Consider the following 21,982-nt stretch of genomic DNA (forward strand, 5'->3'; position numbering starts at 1 on the left):
GGTCTCAAACTCCTGACCTCAAGTGATCTACCCACCTTGGCCTCCCAAAGCGCTGGGATTACAGGAGTGAGCCACCATGCCCAGCCACTTTGATAATTTTAGCATAAAAATATAATTTTACTAAGGGCTGGTTAGATCATTGCCAAAGCTGTAAGAGAAACCTCCTCTCTGTTGAAGTCCAGCTGACCACGGGAGCCTCTGATCATTTGAAAGATTTTCAAAACATCAAATTCAAGAGAAAACTCGTTATGAATCTTATGTTTCTGGCTTCCCCATCTTGCCACATCATTTTTCTCATTCCTGCTAGATAAAGACAGCCTTCCCTCTCAGAATGGGTCTGTTAGATGATCCAAGAAGTTTCCCAAGTGAAAACCAGAAGAAACCAGTGGTTTGATGGTTATTAAGATACCTCAATTTTTATTAATTATTTTAGCACTGAACTCTGAGGGTTCAGTCCCTTCCAGACAGCCAGATGGGTGTTCTGGGTCCTTTTCCTCCAGTGTAGGGTCTTGGTGACACTATTTTATTGGTGCATGACTGAGATTGTTGGGCCAGGATGGAGAATAAACCACTTACAACTGTTTGCAAAGGGCAATTCAGTGTAGTGATTGGCCATGATTCATGCCATGTTCAGCAGTTGATTCATCCTCAACCCGAGAATGTTCTTCCAGGCTCCATGTCCTCAGAATGGGTACTGTTGCATTCAGTAGCCTCAAACTGCAGCCTCGCAGGTGACTCTTGCTTTCAAAAACACTTTTTGTTACTGTCATGTGAGTAGACACGCATGCACAAATCTCACTATTTTTGAACAGAAGTTTTGACTTGATGACTCCATGTAAACATGTCTATAAACAGAAGCAAAGAATAAAGCAGAGTTGGGTTTTGCTACAGAAATTTGCTCATTAACACCTTTCCATGGAGTGAGAGGAGCAGCCAGAAAATTGTTTCAGGATCAGATGAGGGAAAGGGTATGAAAATGCTACAAAAACCATTCAGGCCAGGCTCGGTGGTTCATGCCTGTAATCCCAGCACTTTGGGAGGCTGAGGCAGATGTATCACTTGGGATCAGGAGTTTGAGACTGGCCTGGGCAACATGTTGAAACCCCTGCTCTACTAAAAATACAAAAAAAATAGCCTGGCATGGCGGCAGGCACTTGTAATCCCAGCTACTCCGATGGTTGAGGCAGGAGAATTGCTCGAACTCGAGAGACGGAGGTTGCAGTGAGCCGAGATTATACCACTGCACCCCAGCCTGGGTGACAGATCAAGACTCTAAAAAATAAATAAATAAATAAATAAATAAATAAATAAGTATTTTGTGAATGTGAAGTAGGTTATAAAAAGCCTTTCCCTTTCCTATTTTTTTTTTTTCTGGATGTAAATTAAAGCCTTTTGTCCCAATTGTCCCAATGCCGCCAGTTGGGAGAGTAGGTGCCATTCACCAGGAGAGTCCAGAAACAGTCTAGAGGTGTGTGTCTTTTGTGTATGGGTGTTTGCACACCCAGCACTCAGCAATCAAATAGCTGTTGGGTAAATAACATATATTCAACAAGGTAGTACCTATCCTTGTTTTCACAGACTACATTCTTTTATTACTCATTTTATATGATGTTAAAAGGTTAGGTGAGAAAGATTGTGATCGAATAAATTTGGAAATGTTGGGTTAAATGAAACCAGATGAATCTCTCTGTGACAGAACTGATCAGTCTTTGATATGCTAAGGTGCATTGGGAATCTCCAAAGAAGGAATATAGTGAGCATTTCCTACATTTAGGGAACTTTGGCAAGGAATGTCCCACTTGGCTTTAGTGTGCCGTGGAATGCTCTTGGCATATACTGCCTTATCCCATAGATATCTCGACTTTGATTGTTCATGGCTTTTAGGGTGCTAAAGTGTACAGACTGAGAACTCGAAATTCCCAGGGGAGGCAGAGGGGAGAAGGGAGGAGGAGGGAGAAGGAAGAAGGAGGCAGAGCAGCATCCGGAAGGATACACAGCTTCCAGTTGAGAAGCTGCTCGCCTACAGATGAAGTGCATTTATTCCAGACAATTCTCCATTGTCAGGGATAGGTGTCCTTATTTTCTAAATTTGGACGATTGACAATAGAAGAACAAGAGGCCGCTAGATACCTGCCTCCCACTTGTCTTCCACAGATGGGAGGCGGTCAGTCTTTATGCTCAGCCGGACCCACAGGCTGGCATGGTCTGAGGCCAGAGGCAGCATGAGTCTCAGTGGGGGCTCTCCGGATCCCATTCCCACACAGAGTTCCAGAAGATGAGAGTCCCCCAGAGTCCCGCCGTGAGGAGGGAAAGAAGGCTGTGTGACTCGCCCTGTGTGAAGGACTGCCTTATCTGGGGTCATTGTATGGGAGAGCAAAGGGAAGGTGTTCTGGGGTGTGGGCGGAGGGGGAGCCCTGGCTTCCAGGGCTGATTTGCCACTTCTCAACTCTGTCCTGGACAACACACTTCACCTCCATGAGCTTCATGTTCCTCACTTGCTAAACAAGGGTGGCAGTCACCAAATCAGTGGCTCATAATGATCCATTAGCAGTTTTAAAAGCACTCAGCAAAGTCCTTGGTACACAGTAGGTGACCCTGGTGGGGAGCTCTTGGAGGGCATGGGGTGCTGTCTTAGAGTCTCCACATACCTGTATGTCTGGCACAGAGTGGATGAATGAAACGTATTTCCTGAATGAACAAATAGCTCAAAATCAAAATGTAAGTGGGTAGTAGTTGCCACAGTTAGAGAGAGAGAGTATGTTTGTGTGTGTGTGTGTGTGTGTATGGGTGAGACTGACAGAGTGAAGCCCCTAGTGATGGGGTATTATGCAAAGAATAAGGCATAGTTGAGTTTTTGCTATGGAAATTTGCTTATTGATGCCTTTCCTTGGAATGAGAAGAGCAGCCTGAAAACTGAAAATTGGAAACGGAATGTTTTGTAGTCAAAGTCTATGTAGTAAAGACAATAGCCAAAGAGAACCATGTGTGATACATGTCCCTGGAAATGCCCATGTGATTTAAACCCTCTGCAACACTATCCAGAGTGCTGGGTATTAAAAAGAGGGCATGCTGCATGGATGCCACCCTTGCCACCATTCCCATAGTCATGGTGGGGTGGTGGTTAATGAAACAGAGACGGACACCCAGGGCAGCGCTCACTGAAATCTACAGGCTAAGCACTGCAAAACGGACTTCTGAGCAGCCAGCTTCTTAACCCACGCTGTAGTATGGGTGGTTTTGTTTTTCCTTTTTCTATATCGTTTCTTCTTTGTCCATTAAACTGGAATGAAAGGCTACAGACATTAAACTGCAAATAAAATAACCTTGAGAGGCGGCTGCTCTAGTTGAAACTTACCGTCTCCCCTGTTGCTATGGTTACCTCCAGCAGGTCGCCCAGTGAGAATGGCTCTGTCATCAGCAACGAATCAGGGAAGCCCAGCTCAGGGAGACGCTCACCCCAGAATGTAATGGCACAGCAGAAAGTGACAAAGGAGGAGGCAAGGAAGAGAAATGGTGAGAAGCCTTCCCGCCAAGAACCACCCCCAGCCACTCCCACGCGTGCCTGCACACACATGCATGCACATGTGTGCGCACACTCACACAGCCACTGGGTTCTGACCCTCAGTTGTTCTTTCTATTCTGCCCCACAAGGGCCAGGAGTCTGTATGTACCCCTTGGATTTTCACCTTCCCCCTTCTCTGAATTGTCTTGTCTCACTTCCTCTGCCCCTGTTCTTGTGAAATTGTGCAGTTCCTTAGGAAAAACTTTTTGCAGAATGAATTGATGTTTGCTTAGAGGTTTTTCTAATTCTCTAGTTAGAAATCCTCTTAAAAATTTACAATTTCTAATCACGTGAATTGATGCAATTTCTTGCACCAGGTCCACTAAGGCAGCAGATCTCTGAAATAACTGCTTATCTTGGAGCTTCCTCTCATTTTCCTGCCCTGACTCTCCTGATAAGTTTCATGGGTTCAGTCTGTGCCACTGAGTCCAGATATTGCAACTCCACTTCTCCCAGGAAAAAACTAATCCAAAACAATAAAGAAACAGATCTGTCATCAAAAAAAAAAAGAAGAAAGAAGGAAAAAATAAAAGCTTTACACTTCTGTCTTAATTCTCCAGGGAAGCTAGACTACTTAGTTTCTCACACAGATCTCTCCTTTCCTGTAAGGATTGGCGTTGGGGTTTATTTATCAGTCATCTGAGCACCATCACTGTGGAGTGGCGTTGTCGATAGATGGCCTCTGTCAACACCCCTCCTGTTCCCACCTTGGTTCTGACTCTCATCTCCATGTGGCCCTTCTGTATGTGATGCTGGGTTACTGGGGCCAGAATTCAAGTACCCAGCATTACTGATTTCAGATCAGGGAAAAGTCCTTTTGGATTTTAATGGGTTGTAGGTTTAGCCTTACAGAAATGCCAGGTGAAAAGCTAAACCCTCTGGTACCCTGCTTATCTGCACTTCCCTTTCAAAGGAATTTGTGTAGTTCAGGGACTCTCTCTTGAAGCTAGTGTTGGAATTTTTTTTGTTTTCAAATGTCACTTTTATTTCTTTTTTTTTCCCCGACTGAAAAGAGCAGAGAAAAAAAAAAAGAAATAATGATACAGTGGATTTGTATTCTGTAGGGGAAATGTGCTCCCTGTTCCCATTTTCAGCTATTATATAAAGCACTTGTTTAAACTGTCATACCTATTTGGTTGTTGAAATTTTTTCTTTCCCTGAATTCTGCATGCGTGTAACACAGAGGCTGTGCTTTCTACATCAGAATTGGGGTGTAACCTGTGGAATTTTCCTGAAATATCTGCCCCACCTGGGACCACTAGACATCCTGCCATCAGCTCTATCAAGTGAGCATGCAGAGTCAGAGGTGCTCTAGATCTTGGAAAGGGGACTTGAATTCAGCAACTTTCTTCTTTTTCTTCCTAGGATGAGGTGCTAAGAGAGATGGGTACAGAGAGTGAGGGGACAGCAGAGACAATGGACAGTGAAGCCATATGGGGAAGGTTGTTTTAACTAAATACTGTGACGGCCATCGCTACCTATCCAAGATGGTGCTGCCTGCCCTCCCAGCTCCGCCTACTCCCTCCCCTCCCCCTCTTTCCTTCCTTTCCTTCCTTCCTTTCTTTATATACTTCCTGAAATTTACAAGGTCAAATCAGACCACTCACTCCTCCAGATGCCCCACTCACCCACCCCACTCCTCAGAGGACCCCAAATAACTCAATGTGTGTCTTTCTCTGACCTTTTTACTATGCATATGGCAACACACATGTATCTTTGTTTTTTGTTGTATTGCTTTGTTTTGTTTTATTAAATGGAATCAATGTGCGTATTGTTCTATGTCCTTTTTCTTGCTTTAAACTGTGCCATACAAGGTTCCTTCCTTTATGAATACACATTTGCAAAGTGATGTCTTTTCCCCTTCCCTGCAAATAATCCATAGAAGATGAGAGAGTGGGACTGGTTCCTGACCCCAACACTCCCCTCTTAGCTAGTGAAATTCTGGCCTGCTCTAGATGTCCCTGCTGACCTTGCTCATTTCTGCTTGTCTACCCTCTCTGCCTGCCTCTTTATTCTATTTAGGTCACTTTGATTATTTAAATATAAGGCTCAGAAATAAAACAGGTGGGTGCATGAATAAAACGCAATTACTATGCCAGGTTGAGGTTTTTGCTTGTTTGCTCTATTAAAAAGCCATCCTTCCCAGGGTTAGAGTGCTTGCTTGGTTGCATTTTATTTTTGCCAAAAGTAAATCCAGTGAATTTGGGGGTCTGGTTGCTTCTGTTTCACTGTAGGTTTCTATTCCATAAGGTTTTAGGTTTGAAATTTTCCAGTAGAAACAATAGAACCAACTTGTCTCATGTAAAACTCAACAGACATCAGAATTTTAGGTTAGACCCTTATGAAAACCTATACTTGTTCTTTTTATCAGAGGGTTCCATTTTATCATAATCCTAGGTTAGAGTTTACCAATAAAATCAATAGTGTATATTTTTGCATTGGAAGATGAACCAAAGGAAGGAAAGAAGAAAATAACATTGAATGGAATTGTGGAATTATGGAGAAAACAGAAAAGTATATTTTCATCACCTTGCCAGCTTGCAGAAAGTATTGGGTCATTCTGGCTCAGGGTCTCATGAGGTCATAGTCAATATATTGGCCTCAGCTGTCATCTAAAGTCTTAACTGGCAAAAACCGATAGATGTGAGCATGGATGTGGTGAAAAGGGAAGGCTTATACACAGCTGGTGAGAATGTAAATCAGTACAACCCCTGTGGAAAACAGTACAGAGATTCCTTAAAGAACTAAAAGTAGATCTACTATTTGATCCAGCAATAATCCCACTCCTGGGTATCTACCCAAATGAAAAGAAGTATTATATGAAAAAAGACACTTGCGCATGTGTGTTTATAGCAGCACAAGTCACAATCACAAGGATAGGGAACCAACCAAGTGCCCATCGACCAATGAGTGGATAAAGAAAATGTAGTATAAATACCCCATGGAATACACTACTCAACCATAAGAAGGAATGAAATAATGTCTTTTGCAGCAATTTGGATGGAGCTGGAGGCCATAATTCTAAGTGAAGTAACTCAGGAATGGAAAACCAAATACTATATATTCTCACTCATAAGTGGGAGCTAAGCTATGAGGACACAAAGACACAGCGAGTGATATAATGGACTTTGGGGACAGAGGAGAGGGTGAGAGGAGGGTGAGGGATAAAAGACTACATATTGGGTGCAGTGTACACTACTTAGGTGACGGGTACACTAAAATCTCAGAATTTACCACTATAGAATTCATCTTTGTAACCAAAAATCACTTGTACCACAAAAGCTATTGAAGTTTAAAAAAGAGAAAAATGAAAATAAAAAATACAGTCTTGACGGGGGCTTGCAGGATGGTCACTCATGGCTCTTGACAGGGGACTTCAGATTCTTGCCGCATGGACCTTTCCACAGGACTGCTCCAGGGTCCTCAGAATGTGGCAGCTGGCTTTCTTTAGAGTAAGTGATCCGAGAGAGAGAGCAAGGTGGAAGCCATGATTGACTGACTGATTGATTGATTGATTTTTACAACTAAGCCTTGGAAGTAACACATTGTCATTCCTGCAGTTTCCTATTGGTTACACAGGTCAGTCCTTTTCATCCTGGGTGTGAGTATCAGGAGGTGAGAATTCTTAGGAGCCACCTAATTGGCTGGCTCTCGTAGATGGCTTGTAATAGCAAGTGTCCAGGTGGCAGATAATGGTGGCCAGGCCAGAGCTGCCCAGCAAAACTACACTCTAAAAATATAGATGCATCTGGTAACACATTCAAGTAGAGATTTTCCTCTGTCATTGGCCGCTTGGTGGCCTGCTATTTGCAAATCAGCCCACAGAACTTAAAAAAAATCCAATTATAACCCTTGTTACACACTGAAGTGTTTTAGCCACTTTGTAAAAATAACAATTTACTTGGCTTAATTTGACAAATCTTCTGTGATTATGATAAGTGACAGAATGATACCAACTATGTGTTTCTCAATAATTTAAATAACATCCCAGTCCCTTGAGCAGACAGGAGGGAAGATGAATACACTGCTATTACATTCATATTTTATGTAACACTTCTTTTGCTCCTAAATTGTGTACTGGTTTGGTTGTTTGAATAGGCTTAATGTATCTCTTGCCTAGCCATGCTCAATAAGCTGTCATTCTTATAGTTACTTAATGGGAATATGCTTTAAGAACAAGTAAATCAGCAAGAAACCAGGGGCTCTGGAACTTCTGTCAGCTTAGTTATGGAAGCTCAAGGCAGACTGGTGTCTTTTAGCAATTGCAGCAGAATTATCTGTCAGAAGGGAGGATTAATTTAACAGAGCGCAGGTAGATATCCTTCTACTTAATTAGGGGAGTTGTCTGTAGCTTTAAATTAGTTTCTCCGGCGGAATTTTCATAGCTTTCTTTTATTTTAGACAAATAGAAGAAACCAAAACCCAAATCACTGGGGAAGCAACCTTCAGAAGGGGGGAAAAAAACAATGTGTCAGCCACTATAACTGTGGCTTGTTGACCAAGGAAGACGTGTTACTTTAACATCTTGTAAAGATTGGTAGCATTGGTGGCTGAACCTGAACTGAATGCTGTTAGTCTGAGGATTGTCAAATTTTAAGGGTAGTTACAAGGTTTAGCCAAACTCACTTTTCTCACTTCTAACTGAAACATAGAGAAAGATGTTACTTTTTAATTTTTTTTCAACTGTGTTATGTCATAGTTTTGAAAGAATGGTCCCTACTGTTTAAATTCAAATCTCTACAGTTCTTTCCTACCCATTGATAAGGCAACGGAGGGATAAATCATACAGATCTTAAATTTAAGAGAAAACTGCTAGCAGTAGCGAGCCCTTGTTGGCACAGAAGCAGATGCTGTCATTTCTGAGGTTGTTTTGAGTAAAGTAATGTCCTTAGGCTGTGAGTCTCACATAAATTCTCCTGGGATCACACAGCCCCCTTACATCAGAAAATCGATGTGTTTATGTTGTGCTTCAGTGCCAGCGAGTGATGAAGAGGAGGGAGCAGTTCTATTTGACAACTCCAGCAAGGTGGCCGCTGAACCCTTTGACACATCTTCTGGGTCTGTGCAGCTCATTGCCATAAAACCCACAGCCCTCCCCGTGGTGCCCCCCACCTCAGACAGGAGCCAGGAGTCATCAGCAGTCCTCAATGGCGAGGTGAGTGCCTGGGGACCCAGGGCAGGAGATGGTCTGGCCAGACTTGGGAAATTTGGACAAAAGAACAACACCTGTGAATACTGGGTGCAGATTGCACCTAGGGCCATGTAGGTCATCTTTACCTCTGCATGTACCAGGCCTCTGCAGAATGAATCAGGACACAAGTCACCCAAAATGAGTTTGTTGGGTGATGTTTTCAGAACACTTCTATGTTCATTAAAATCCCAGGGGGAACTTTTAAAAAAACGTGATTATGAAAAGAAGCATCAGGCGATCCACTCCCCGACCCCCTCACACACACAGCCTTTTGCCTTTCTTGGTGACACTCCTAAACTGTGCGTTGTGGGATGTTGCTTGTAGTGGGGATAGAAAGGGCTTGAATTGAGAGGGAACCAGGGAAGATAATGTCATATGGACGGGGATGTGGGCCACTCTATGGACTTCGAAATGACATTTATTCCTTTGAGCAAACTTGAAACAACTCATTGGCTGCTTCCAGAAAGCTATCAATAGATATCATGATGTTAATCAACTTTCCTAAGAGTCTGAAAAAAAAATTGTAACATTCACTGTAGAGTGATGATTTCATCAGAGAACATTAGATAGATAGCTAGATGCCAGAAGTTAGGTAAAAATTATCTGCGTTTCCTTCATCTTCGGCAGCAGAGTGCCCAGTGGACTGAAAATGTTTATGAACTTTAAGAAGATGCATTTGGACCCTACAAGTGAACATTCACATTACATGTGTGCCCAAGCATGTGCACACACATGCTCTTAATTTTTCTCTGTTCTTAAGCTGTCAGGTTGGTTGTTCATTTCATTTGTTTATACCCAGCTATTGTTACCTGAAACAGGTGGAAGATTTCCAAAGTTTTAAAGTCTTTTTCCCACCACACGTCAAGGAACATGTTATGGCCCTATAAAACCAGGTATTATATAATATGCAGCATCTGGGCCCCTTATAAAAGCAGTTTACAGACCCGACTCAGAAAGCGACTCTTGTTTTCTGGGCAGAAAGACTCAGATGGCCTAAAGATGTGATAGGTAAACCTTCACTGATTTAAAAAAAATAACTGGTTGTGGACATACAGAGCACTTCTCTTTCAACCTCTTCATTTTTTAGACCAAGAAGCTGAAGCTTGAGGGGTCAAGTGGGTTGCTCAGAGTCACACGGCAGGTTATGGTGACAGCCATGAGGTTCAGGTCCCCTGACTTCCTGTCCAGTGCTCCTTTCCTCTCTTTGACTTACCACAGGCTATCAGAGAATAATAGCATTGTGCTTAAAGAGTATGGATTCTCAAGCCATGCCTCAGGGGTTTGAACCTCAGATCTTTTACTTACTGTGTGAACTTGAGCACGTTAGTTCATTTCTCTGTGCCTCAGTATCTCCATTTATAAAATAGGGCTGCTGTGAAGATCAAATTGTTTAATATATGTAAAGTACTTAGAGTAGTGCCTAGCACACAATAAGCACTTTTATGATGATAATTATTATTACTATTGTTGTTATCACCACCCATTAGACAGTCAATGAAGAAAGATCATGTACTTTATGCCCCTCGGCTCTACAATTTGAGAATCTGGATGTCTTCTCAAAACCAGTCACAGCCACTGAATTTTCTCTTGGGCACAATTCTGCCACCAGACATGCAAACCCCATAATTAGAGGCCTCTGAGGTTGACACTAATGCATTGATAACTGCTGTTGATTTGGACCCTCTGCTCAGTTATGGACACATGTGATGGCCACCAGGCCTGGATCTTTTCATCCCAGCTTAATGATATGAATGTCGTAGAGACAGATTCCAAATCTGGGATAGATTCAACTTATCACCCCCCTTTTCCTCCTAAACCCATCATCTTGTCAAAGAAGGAGAGCAAATCAGCATCTTCCTTGTCCAGAAATTGATGCTGTATTTTGGTAGTTAAAGGAATGGACCTTGCTGGCATTTGGATTGGAAGAGAGCCCTGAACTGTTCTCTATAATTTGTTGCCTTGTGGAGCCTGACACAGATTGTCTTGTAATTTTCTTCCTCCTTTTATTATGGGTGGCTGGTCTAAATGAGGAAAGCACAACCCAGAAGCCATATGCTTTTCTTTTGTAAATTACATGACATTTGTTTAAAGATTATTTTTAAGAAAACAGGAAGTTTGGAAATGTTGATGTGACATTCTCATCATTTGTTATTTATTTAGCACAGTCACTTGCTTATATCTCCAACAGGTTGCAAGGTACATTAGCCACGTTCTCTTCTGAAAGACCAGACTGCCTTTGCCCTATAGGGCAGGACCTGGTTGGTGTTAGTAGCCATAGAAAGCTTCAAAATTACCTATCTCTCAAGAAAGGCATGGATTTAAAAAACACGCTGTCGGATGCAAGTTGACAGTGTGGAAAGGCCTTGGGAGCGGCCCCTTCCACCCTGTCTGTCCCAACTCAGCCTCTTCAGGAACTTGCCGTCTTATCCAGCTGGACACCAGCTGAAGGGCAGCAAAGGCCACTGGGTTCCCCAGGACTGGAGCTAGACTCAGGGCACTGAGAACTGGCAGAGGCACCCACACAGAGGGACCAAAAGGGTGTAGGCATAATTAAGGCCAAGCCACATTGCTGAGAGCATGGAGTCAGGCCTAGGCCTGAACAGAGACCGGACAGACCAGGGAGAAGGAAGCCTTGGAGGAAGGTCTCAGGTGATTCAGGTGAGTGCCAGGCTCCACATTATCTGTAGTCTACTGTTGTGGGCTTGCTCAGAATGGGATGCAGCTGGGTCTGGCTAGCTCGGAGGCCCAGAGGTGATGCCTGTGATGGGTTTCTAGAAGTGATAACCTCCTGGTGAAAGTCTCCCACCTGCTGGCCTCACTGGGTCAGGTGTGGGCCTGAGACTGTCTCTCTCCCCAGGTGAACAAAGCCCTGAAGCAGAAGTCAGACATCGAGCACTATCGGAACAAGCTGCGCCTCAAAGCCAAGAGGAAGGGATATTACGACTTCCCTGCAGTGGAGACGAGCAAGGGTCTGACCGAAAGGAAAAAGATGTATGAAAAAGCCCCAAAGGAAATGGAGCATGTTTTGGATCCAGATTCAGAACTCTGTGCTCCATTCACCGAGTCTAAAAACAGGTGCAGTCTCTAAGGGATTCTGTAAAGGGTGTTGTATCATTGGTGGGATAAGGGCAGGCCTTGGGCAGTATATCCTGGTCCCTTATCTGGTACTGTAGGATTGCGATCTTTGCAGTCCACTGATCTGTACCACACTGGTCTGTGCAAGCAGGTGCTCCATAATGAGTCTGAAGGAGAATAACATTAAAGCCATTAAAAAAAAATACTTGGGCAAACAACCATAATTGTCCTTTAGTTTAGTGATATTCTCAAACCAGTTGCTTTTTCAGAGCTGAATGAAGATTATAATTATCACCTACCTAATGGTGCAACTTCCAGATCAAGGGACATTGTCTTGTTCAATTGTTTTAGAGGCTCTTGCATAAGAAAAGCAAATTTCATGCCTCACCTTTTCATTCAGCCTCAGTAAATACTTACTGCACAGGTGCTCAGAGCTCCATGCTGGTTTATCTCATTCATTCACAGACTTGTTCATTTATTCAACATATATTGTCACCTGCTATGTATTAGGTACCATTCAAGATGCTCAATGCTGTCATGCTCATGTGGGCTTATTCATTCATTCAGTTTGAATTCCTTCAACATTTAATTGTGGATAAGACAGTCCTATTGCTGCTCTTATGGAACTTAGGGTCTAATGGGAGAGAAAGAATCACCCCAAAAGTTTGTTAATGATAAGTGTGGTGGATGTTTGAAGTGTGAGGTGCTGTAACGATCTAAAAGGGAGTCCTGTCCCAGCGAGGAAGGGCTAAGCCAGATCGCTTAAATTGGCATCTGCCTTAGTTCTTTCTGTGCCACTGTAACAGAATACCTGAGACTGGGTAATTTATAATGAACAGAAACATATTTTCTCACAGTTCTAGAGGCTGGGAAGTCCAAGATCAAGGTGCCGGCATCTGGCAAGGGCCTCCTTGCTGCATCATCCCATGGCAGAAGGTAGAGGGCAAAAAGAGAGCAAGAGCAGGCTAAATTCATCCTTTTATAACAGCACCAATTCCACCCACGAGGAGGAGCCCTCCTGGCCCTGTCACCTCCCAAATGTCCCACCTCCTGACACCACCATGGCAGGAACCACATTTCAACATGAGGTTTGGAGGGGAAAAACATTCAGACCATGGCTGCAGCCTTCCACGCTTTGTTGCTGACTAAGCAGAGTGATTTCACATGCTGGGTCAGAGGCAGAGGTTAGTGAACCCAAACATGTCCACCTTTCTTCCTTTCCTACCTACCTGACGCGCTTTCATAATTTGAGGCTGCCTCTTTCCAATACATAGTCTCCTTGGTGACTCCCCTCTGGCTTTGAGCATGCCACTGCCCCGACATGCCACAGAGCCATGATAGACAAAAATGACTCTGTGACAGGCTTGGATCAAAGCCACAGAGTCAAGCTGGGAGGTGGGGCTAAATTTTATGAATTGGATCAACATAATTTATTTTCAATAAAGAAAAGAGGGAATTCTCAACCAGTGCTTAATTTACCATGCTTCTAATTAGGCTTGGTTGGTATGACAAGCTATTGATATAAAATCACACCATGACAGGGTTCACAATGCCTGTGTCACTGTGTTAATACTTGTAGAAAAAAAAGAAAAAAAATGGGGGTTTTATAGGGAGGCTGATTGGTTCTTTAGCTTTTATTTTGTGCTTCAGGGGGTTTTACTTCAGTGGTCTTTGGGATGGGAGCTGTTTTTTCTGGATTTCCTGCTGACACTCAGGGAAAATGAATCAAAGCCACAAAATCAAGGTGAGAGATGGGGCTGAATTTTATGAATTGCATTAACATAATCATTTTCATGTACAAATTAAAGAAACTTAGCTAGGAAGTTACTTGAGAAACAAAAATTTCAGTTAAGGCTTTTTATGAAAAGAGAATGAACAAAGAATGAACCAGACTTGTTTCTGTAAAGAGGTATCTCCTCTGCCTAGCACAGGTACAGGCCAGATTCTTGGGACCTTTCGATGACCTGCTAATGCCATGCATCATGTAGCTAATTCTCAGCAAATGTTCATTGAAGAAATGGTTTCATGATCATAAAACACCAAAAATAATTTTTAAAATATTTTTGACCAGTTAAGGGGAAAATATGGATAGCCATAAACTGGGCGAGCTAGGAATAGGAATGGAGATAGGATCAGCCAGAGATGAGAATGGGAAGGGACAGACAGAAAAAAAGAGAGGAACAACCTCGGTAAGCTCAGAGGTATTATTCTTGACACACTCTGCTATTGACTCCAGAGACTGCTGACTGTTTATCTGCTATCACAGGTTAGAGTTACCTGTTAATTACTGTTCACAGTACAACCCTCCAGAGGTTCTGCTTTCAGTGACCAAGCCACAGCAGGACAAGTGAAGGAATCATGCTCTAGTCCAGAGGTAGCATCAGTGTATTAGGCCAGTCTGTCTCTTTTTTTTTTTTTTTTGGTAGAGATGGGGTTTTGCCATGTTGCTCAGGCTGGTCTCGAACTCCTGGGCTCAAGCAGTTCTCCTGCCTTGGTCTCCCAGAGTGCTGGGATTACAGGCGTGAGCCACTGTGCCCAGCCAACCATTCTTGCATTGCTATAAAAAAATACCTGAGACTGGGTAGTTAATATTTTTCTTTTATTTTAGGTTTGAAGTTATATGGGCAGGTTTGTTATGTAGGTAAACTTCTGTCACAGGATTGGTTGATGATTTCATCACTCAGGTATTAAGCTTATTACCTAATAGTCATTTTTTCTGCCCTCTCGCTCCTTCCACCCTCCACTGTTAAGTATACCTCAGTGTCTGTTGTTCCATTTGTGTTCATGAATTCTCATCATTTAGCACCCACTTATAAGTAAGAACATATGGTATTTGGTTTTCTGTTCCTGTATTAGTTTGCTGAGGATAATAGCTTCCAACTCCATCCATGTTCCTGCAAAAGACATGATCTTGTTCTTTATTATGGCTGCATAGTATTCCATGGTGTATATGTGTCACTTTTTTTTTCATCAAATCTGTCATTCATGGGCATTTAGGTCGATTCTATATCTTTGCAGCTGTGAACAGTACAGCAATGAACATTCTCATGTATGTGTCTTTATGGTAGAATGATTTCTATTCCTCTGAATATGTAATAGTAATGAAATTGCTGGCTCAAATGGTAGTTCTGTTCTTAGCTCTTTGAGGAATTGCCATACTGCTTTCCACAATGGTTGAACTAATTTACACTCCCACGTGTGTAAGAGTTCCCTTTTTTCTGTAACCTCACCAGCATCTACTATTTTTTGACTTTTTAATCATAGCCATTCTGACTGGTATGAGATGGTGCCTCATTTTGGTTTTGATTTGCATTTCTCCAGTGATCAGTGATATTGAGCTTTTTTCATATGCTCGTTGGCCACATGTATATCTTCTTTTGAAAAGGAGACTGGGTAATTTATAAAGAAAAGAGGTTTAATTGGCTTACGGTTCTGCAGGCTGTGGAAGCAAGGTACCAGCATCTTCTTAGAGAAGCCTCAGGGAGCTTTCCCTCATGGTGGAAGGAAAGCAGAAGCAAAAGAGAGCTGGGGCAGGGAGATGCCACACACTCTTAAACAAACAGATCTCACGAGAACTCACTCGCTGTCAGAGGGACAGCACCAACCCATGAGGGATCCGCCCCCGTGATCCAGTCACTTCCCAGCAGGCCCCACCTCCAACACTGGGGATTACATTTCAACAGGAGATATGGGTGGAGACAAATATCCAAACTAGATCAATCAGTAACCAGAATTTTACCTTAACACCTAAATTAAATCAAATAAAAGACAAAGTTTAGGTTCCAAGTGTTGACTTGTCACTAAATCTTTTTAAAATCCTTTTCAGAGCCTTAAAAAAAATCAGAACACCTCATTTTTACGTTTTAAACTCTTACCCCGAGACACAAAGTACATAACGTAATTAAGGTGGTTGCTGTTGGTGGCCCCGGACCATGCCCTCAGCTCTCCCTGTGCCTGTCCAGGCCAGCAGCTTCCTACTCACTGTAGGCATCTGTGACTCCAACTTAAAGGCTTTTTCGTGGCAGTCACCAACCAGAAGTGTCATGTGGTTAAGACACTGTGGAGCATCCTCAGTCCATAACAGATGGAAACCGATAGATAAATACCCCTGGCAAGGGAACTGGAAGCGTAAGTTACACTGTTGCAATAACTACATTTTTTAATTTCTATATTTGATGATTTGGACATCTGCGGCCTTGCTGACCCCAGAGAAACTGTCCTCCCCAGGCTACTGGATTCCTAGTGCTAATAAAGGACTCACCTGCAAACACGCCTTTCATGTGCAAAGCAGCCAATGCAGAGCCCAAACACCAACTGCCTTCTGTATATGGTCTCACAGGGCTCTCTACTCTGAGTCCCTGTCTGCTTGCCCTAATTACCCCAGGGCCAGGTACCAGACAACTCAGGACAGCCCTTGTGCCCCAGAAATCTGCCAAAAGTATTCAATCAAGATTAGTCACACTCCCCTGTGGTATAGCCTGTTCCCTCCTCTTGGGATCTGTGAGTGTAACAAGCTATATATATATTTTTTTTTGGCAGGGGCGGGGGCAGTGGGGAAGATGGAGTCTCCCTCTGTCACCAGGCTGGAGTGCTGTGGCACTATCTTGGCTCACTGCAACCTCCAACTGCCTGGTTCAAGTGATTCTCCAGCATCAGCTTCCCGAGTAGCTGGGAGGAGTACAGGCACATGCCACCATGCCCAGCTAATTTTTGTATTTTTAGTAGAGATGGGGTTTCACCGTGTTGGCCAGGATGGTCTCAATCTCCTGACCTCTTGATCAGCCTGGCTCACCCTCCCAAATTGCTAGGATTACAGGCGTGAGCCACTGTGCCTGGCCTCAAGCTATATTTTTAATGGCATTCATGTCCTGATCTATTATTAGCCATGCCATACCTAAATAATAATAAAACCTACCTTCTAACACAACTGTCTCCCACACTTTTCCAGTGAGTTTGAGCCTCCTTTGCCCAAAACACAAATTTACTCCATATCATACCCTTTATTGATGTTCCTTCCTTCCCTCTGTCATTTCCCTACTCCCCAGCTAGTGCTTCTTGGAGCCACCTCCCAAATAAATGACTTACACTCCAATCATTCTAGAACCTGTTTCTAGGGAACCCAACGTAAGGTAATAATATATAAAGATGGAGTTGCTCTGATGGAAGCTGAGCCACCGCCTCCTGCTCCTCAGCCCTTCCCAGGCCATCTCTATGGAGCCCTGGGGTTCCATAGAAAGAGAACATAGTTTGAGAACTACTTTCTTAAACTATATTGGGATTAACAAACAAGTAAAACTCATCATTACCTACCCAGCAGTACTTTCAGAGTTAAAGAACTTACTTCTCAAGTTTGCATGCTTCCAAATGTATTGCCTTTAAGAAGTATGTAGCAAAATATCAACAAGAAATGAATATACCTAATGGAATGCTATCTTATTAAAATAGGTAATCTCTCTACCTGAGAGTCTAATTTATTTTTAAATAGATGCTTGCACACCAGGCCTTCATTGGTGGTCTGGAAATTGAAATCCATGTTAAGAGCAGTCTTTAAGCTGTATATTTTAAGGGGATGTTGCCTCCGAGAGAAAAGTAGACTGGTATACACTTCAGTGTTACCTACATTTACAGTTCTTGACAGGGCTTACACACTCTCGCTATTGTATTTCTCACACTTGCAAAATAACCTACTTAAGTGTCAATTGCTTATCTTAGTATTTACTCCACCAGCCTTATAGTAAATCTTTTCTAAATGGGCTAATTGATAGTCTCAAGACAGCTGTAAAGTCTGTCTTTTCCCAAAAATGATGTGTAATTAGGTCAAGGATGATAATTCTTCTGGAGTCTGCAGAAGGTGTGAATCACTTGGAGCAGCTTGTTTTAACCATTCACTGAGGTTGGGCTTTCCTAAAGGAAGCCTCTAACTGCAGACAACTGTAGGGCACAGTTTATACTATTCGCTTATGAGCGCCGTTACTAGAATTAGTCAGAATTCTTTGGGCTGCAAATGATGGAAATCCAGCACAACTGGTTAAATAAAAGGGGAATGTATTATTGAGCATGATGGAAAGGTCAAGGCTTTGGCATGGCTGGATCCAGGGTTCAGATGATGTCTCCTATGTTAGATCTTGCTCTCTTTTCACTCTCTGCTGCCCCTATTTTCAGGCAGGCTCTTACCTCATGGTGACAAACTGGCTGCCAGCAACTCCTGGCATATATCCTATCTTCTTAGAAACCCCAATGCCAAGAGGACACCTCTTTCCTAGTTGACCTAGCAAAAGCAAGAGAACGCCTCTTTCCTAGTTGACCTAGCAAAAGCAAGAGAACGCCTCTTTCCTAGTTGACCTAGCAAAAGCCCCGAGACTCAGTCCCACCAGAACAACTCAGGTCAGGTGCCCAGCCCCTGACCCATCACTGTGGCCATGGGGATGCGATGCTGGGATTGGTCCAGCCTGAGTCACATGCCTACCACTGGAGGAAAGGGAGCCCCCAAGTGACATCACGATGCTCTTACCAAAGGAAGGTTACCACGGGTAACAGGCAAGCAAAGGCAACAGATGCTCTCTGAGCAGGTATAAGCTTCTCATGGTGAAGGTCTAGAACCAGTGGTGTCTGCTTTATTCCCAAGGCTAATAACAAGGGTAATGCTTTGCCTTAGAGTTCTACTGCCTCTCCTAGACTATGTATGACAGTAATTCTGTGACTAACTTACTGTGTGTCTCTGAAAAAAATGTGTCTGCCTGCCAGGTTTCTGGGGCTTCCCACATAGTCACTGGGAAGAAATAATACAGCCTCTTCACCTTCAACCCATGAATAGCTAGCATCTTAGAATAGAGACATTACATAGGCGGTGTTGGCCAGGCACAGAGGCTCACTCCTGTAATCCCAGTACTTTGGGTGGCTGAGGTGGGTGGATCACTTGAGCCCAGGAGTTCAAGACCAGCCTGGGCAACATGGTGAAACCCTGTCTCTACAAAAATTACAAAAAAATTAGCCTAGCTTTGTGGTATGTGCCAGTAGACCCAGCTACTCAGGAGGGTGAGATGGAAGGATCACCTCATCCAGGGAGGTCAAGACTGCAGTGAGGTCACACCACTGCACTCCAGCCAGGGTGACAGATTGAGACCCTATCAAAAAAAAAAAAAAAAAAAAAAAAAGGCAATGTTTGGAGAGTTCTCCGAAGATAGATAGTCTTAGAATACAAATTAATCACAGGGAAACTTATGGCTGGGTGAGAAGGAAGTGCTCTCCCTTTGCCGTCTTGCAGGATCATGTGGAACTCACTTGTCCCCAATAAGCCTCATTCCCACTTGTAAAATTACCTCTTGTGGAAGAAGAAAAGCATAGCTACTGTCCTCACTATGTTGCTATTTACTTCCTACTCTTTGAAAAGATTTTTCTAATGACAAGTGGAGACAAGACAGGGGTGACAAATGTATGAATTTTTTAGCAGTAGCTGAGTGGAGCCCCGGAATGTGCTACTCCCTGGGCCTGAAATGCTCTGTGCCCAGATCAACATGTGGCCGGCTCTACTTAGGACTCAGCTAAATTGTCACCTCCCCAGAGAGGCCTTCCCTGATCATCCAAAGCTGTCTCCCATCCTAGTCCCCATTTGTCAGAGCTTAATAGCACTTATCACTCTGAAATTACCATGTTAATTAACTGTCTCATTAGGATGTAACCTCTAGGAGAGGAGGGGCCGTAATCTGTTTTGTTCACTGTGGATGTTCATCATCTTCCATGGTGCATGGCACATGGTAGACATTCAGTAAATGAGGGATGGCTGGCTGGCTGGCTGGCTGGCTGGCTGGCTGGCTGGCTGGCTGGCTGGATGGATGGATGGATGGATGGATAGATGGATGGATGGATGGATAGATGGATGGGTGGATGGATAGATGAGTAGGTAGGTGGATGTATAGATGTGGGTGGGTGGATGGATGGATGGACTGATGGATGGATGGATGAGTGGGTGGGTGAATGTGAGGGTGGATGAATGGCAAAGCCCCAAATTACGTCTGGGTTTATGGCTTCTTAGTCCAGAAGGAAATCTACTGTGGTAGTAGCAGAAAAGAAATCTATCCACAGTCATAATATTAAGCAGCCCACTAACTACAGGGTTTATTAACACATCATAGAATGCTGCGTGTGAAACCAGAAAGAGTAAAAGGAACAGGAGGTTGCTGAGTCAACAAAGTCAACAAAGGCAAGTTTGTTCCATCAGCGTTAGCTGTCCTATAGGGTCAAGGGAGAACCCCTGGTCTTGCCATCAGCAGAATTTTAAATGAGGTTGCAATGTTGCAATTGATTGTAGTTACCTAGTTTCCATATGAAAGAACACTTACAATTCAGCCCAATGATTACAGCATCTGGAAAAAAAAAATCTTTATTTCACTCTTTCTACAGCCCCTTATATCCTGGGAATAAATACCATCAATTCTGAGATTTGTGAGGCAAATCCAAACCCTTCATTGGTTGCCTGTACTTTGGATCAGTGGAGAATTCCATCTGTCAGGGCATTTGCTGCATCATAACAGTTGTTGAATTTTCTTCAGGCAACAGATGAAGAACTCTGTCTACCGAAGCCGGCAGTCTCTGAACAGCCCGAGTCCAGGGGAAACCGAGATGGACCTTCTGGTGACTCGGGAGCGACCCCGGCGTGGAATCCGCAACAGCGGATATGATGTGAGTCTCTGGTGGGCTGGGTGAATACAAGCTTTGCTTTCCCCTGAAGGCAAGGGGGATAGAGCATCCCGTTGTGTTTCGGTTTACCACATATTTGTGGAAATTTAAAAGGCACTAAAACGTTTTCTATTTTTTTATTACCTAGTTTGCAAAGTAGGACTACTTGGAATGTGTCAGAGTAACAGATTATTGCTGAAAGGATCATGATTTCCGAATTGTGCCATGTTATGAATAGCACATTACGGACCTTAAACTCCATGGATATTCTAAATGTCCTGAATTTATTTTCCCCTCTGTCCTTAGAAACTCAGTAGGGACTGTGGCCATGGGCTAGAATTCACTTGAACACAGCCTTCTTTTAATTCATACCGATGTTGAAAAGTTGGATTTGTTCCTGATTTCGTAACTCCTCGGTATGCCATGGAAACAATGAGATGTCCAACAGGGCGGTTTGATAATTTCATGTGACAAAGCACATGCTAATGTTCAGTGATGTCGCCAAGCTGCAGAAATTATTTTAATCCCGTCAGATTTCCCCAGGTGATGAGTTGCAATTCGGTGCCTCCTCTCCAGCTGCCTGCACCCCGTGACTTGTCCTTGGACCCATGAGCTCAGGTGAATGGTCCTGTGCTGAGAGGTACAGTAATGCCTCACCCTGCCCCAGCATTTCACATGATCTTGAATCTACACCTAGGTTTGTGAACAGTGTTTCCTTCCCATTCCCCTAAAATGTTTCTCTAAATATAAACATTTTTTTAAATAAGAGTTATAATTCAAATATATCTAGATAAACTTATAATTTGAGAAATTATAGTTTGACACTTGGTTTTTTAAATATACCATGCTAATTAGAAGGCAACAATATTTTTCCCCCTCAGGATTAGTCATCTTTTGCCACAAAGCCTTAAAATGGGATTTTTTAATGGTCCAATTTAAAACAAAGATATTCTACCTAATTTGAATTTCTAATCACCTTCCTTATATTTAAACTTGATGTTTGTGTTGCTCGTGTTACCCTTATCTTTTGTTTCTTTTTCCTTTTTCATAAAACACTTTGGTTGTTTAGTTTTATAAAATTACAGATGCTTTGGGCAAATCTTTTATTTTTCTGCTAGGTTAAATTATTCAATGTTAATTTTTCTCCTTATAAAAAATATTTCCTATGCCAAATTCGTTCAGCAATTTGATAATCAGCCTGTGATTAAAAATCGAGCATTGGAAGCTTCCGGTTAATCTTTTCCCACCGACAGTGAACCTTCTTCCTCGATGCTTGCTTAGTTTGGGGAACTTTTTCATCTGCCCAGGCATCTGAGACACAGTAGGATTCTTAATTTATTTCAAGATTGGCATTAATAGGGTTTTTTTTGTGAGATTCTAGGCAAAAACACTTTGACAGTTATGAGGAAATGGGTCAGAGGTTTCCCTATTAACCTTAAAAAGAGAACATTGAAGATCGTTTCTTTTTTTTTTTTTTT

At 42.9% G+C, this 21,982-nt stretch overlaps 1 protein-coding gene across 1 annotated transcript in view; it reads left to right on the forward strand.

Moving 5' to 3' along the window:
* The window catches only part of KIAA1549L (KIAA1549-like ortholog), a 134,188-nt gene that overhangs the window by 54,226 nt on the left and 57,980 nt on the right, over nucleotides 1–21,982 (forward strand). The window contains exons 12-15 of the mRNA XM_011936378.1: nucleotides 3,386–3,513; nucleotides 8,536–8,717; nucleotides 11,611–11,828; nucleotides 20,378–20,507. Of these exons, the coding sequence (XP_011791768.1) occupies nucleotides 3,386–3,513; nucleotides 8,536–8,717; nucleotides 11,611–11,828; nucleotides 20,378–20,507 (658 nt within the window). The remainder of the gene's footprint in view (nucleotides 1–3,385; nucleotides 3,514–8,535; nucleotides 8,718–11,610; nucleotides 11,829–20,377; nucleotides 20,508–21,982) is intronic.

The sequence above is a fragment of the Colobus angolensis genome, unplaced genomic scaffold (assembly GCF_000951035.1).
Source record: "Colobus angolensis palliatus isolate OR3802 unplaced genomic scaffold, Cang.pa_1.0 Scaffold152, whole genome shotgun sequence".
Lineage (NCBI taxonomy): Eukaryota > Metazoa > Chordata > Mammalia > Primates > Cercopithecidae > Colobus > Colobus angolensis.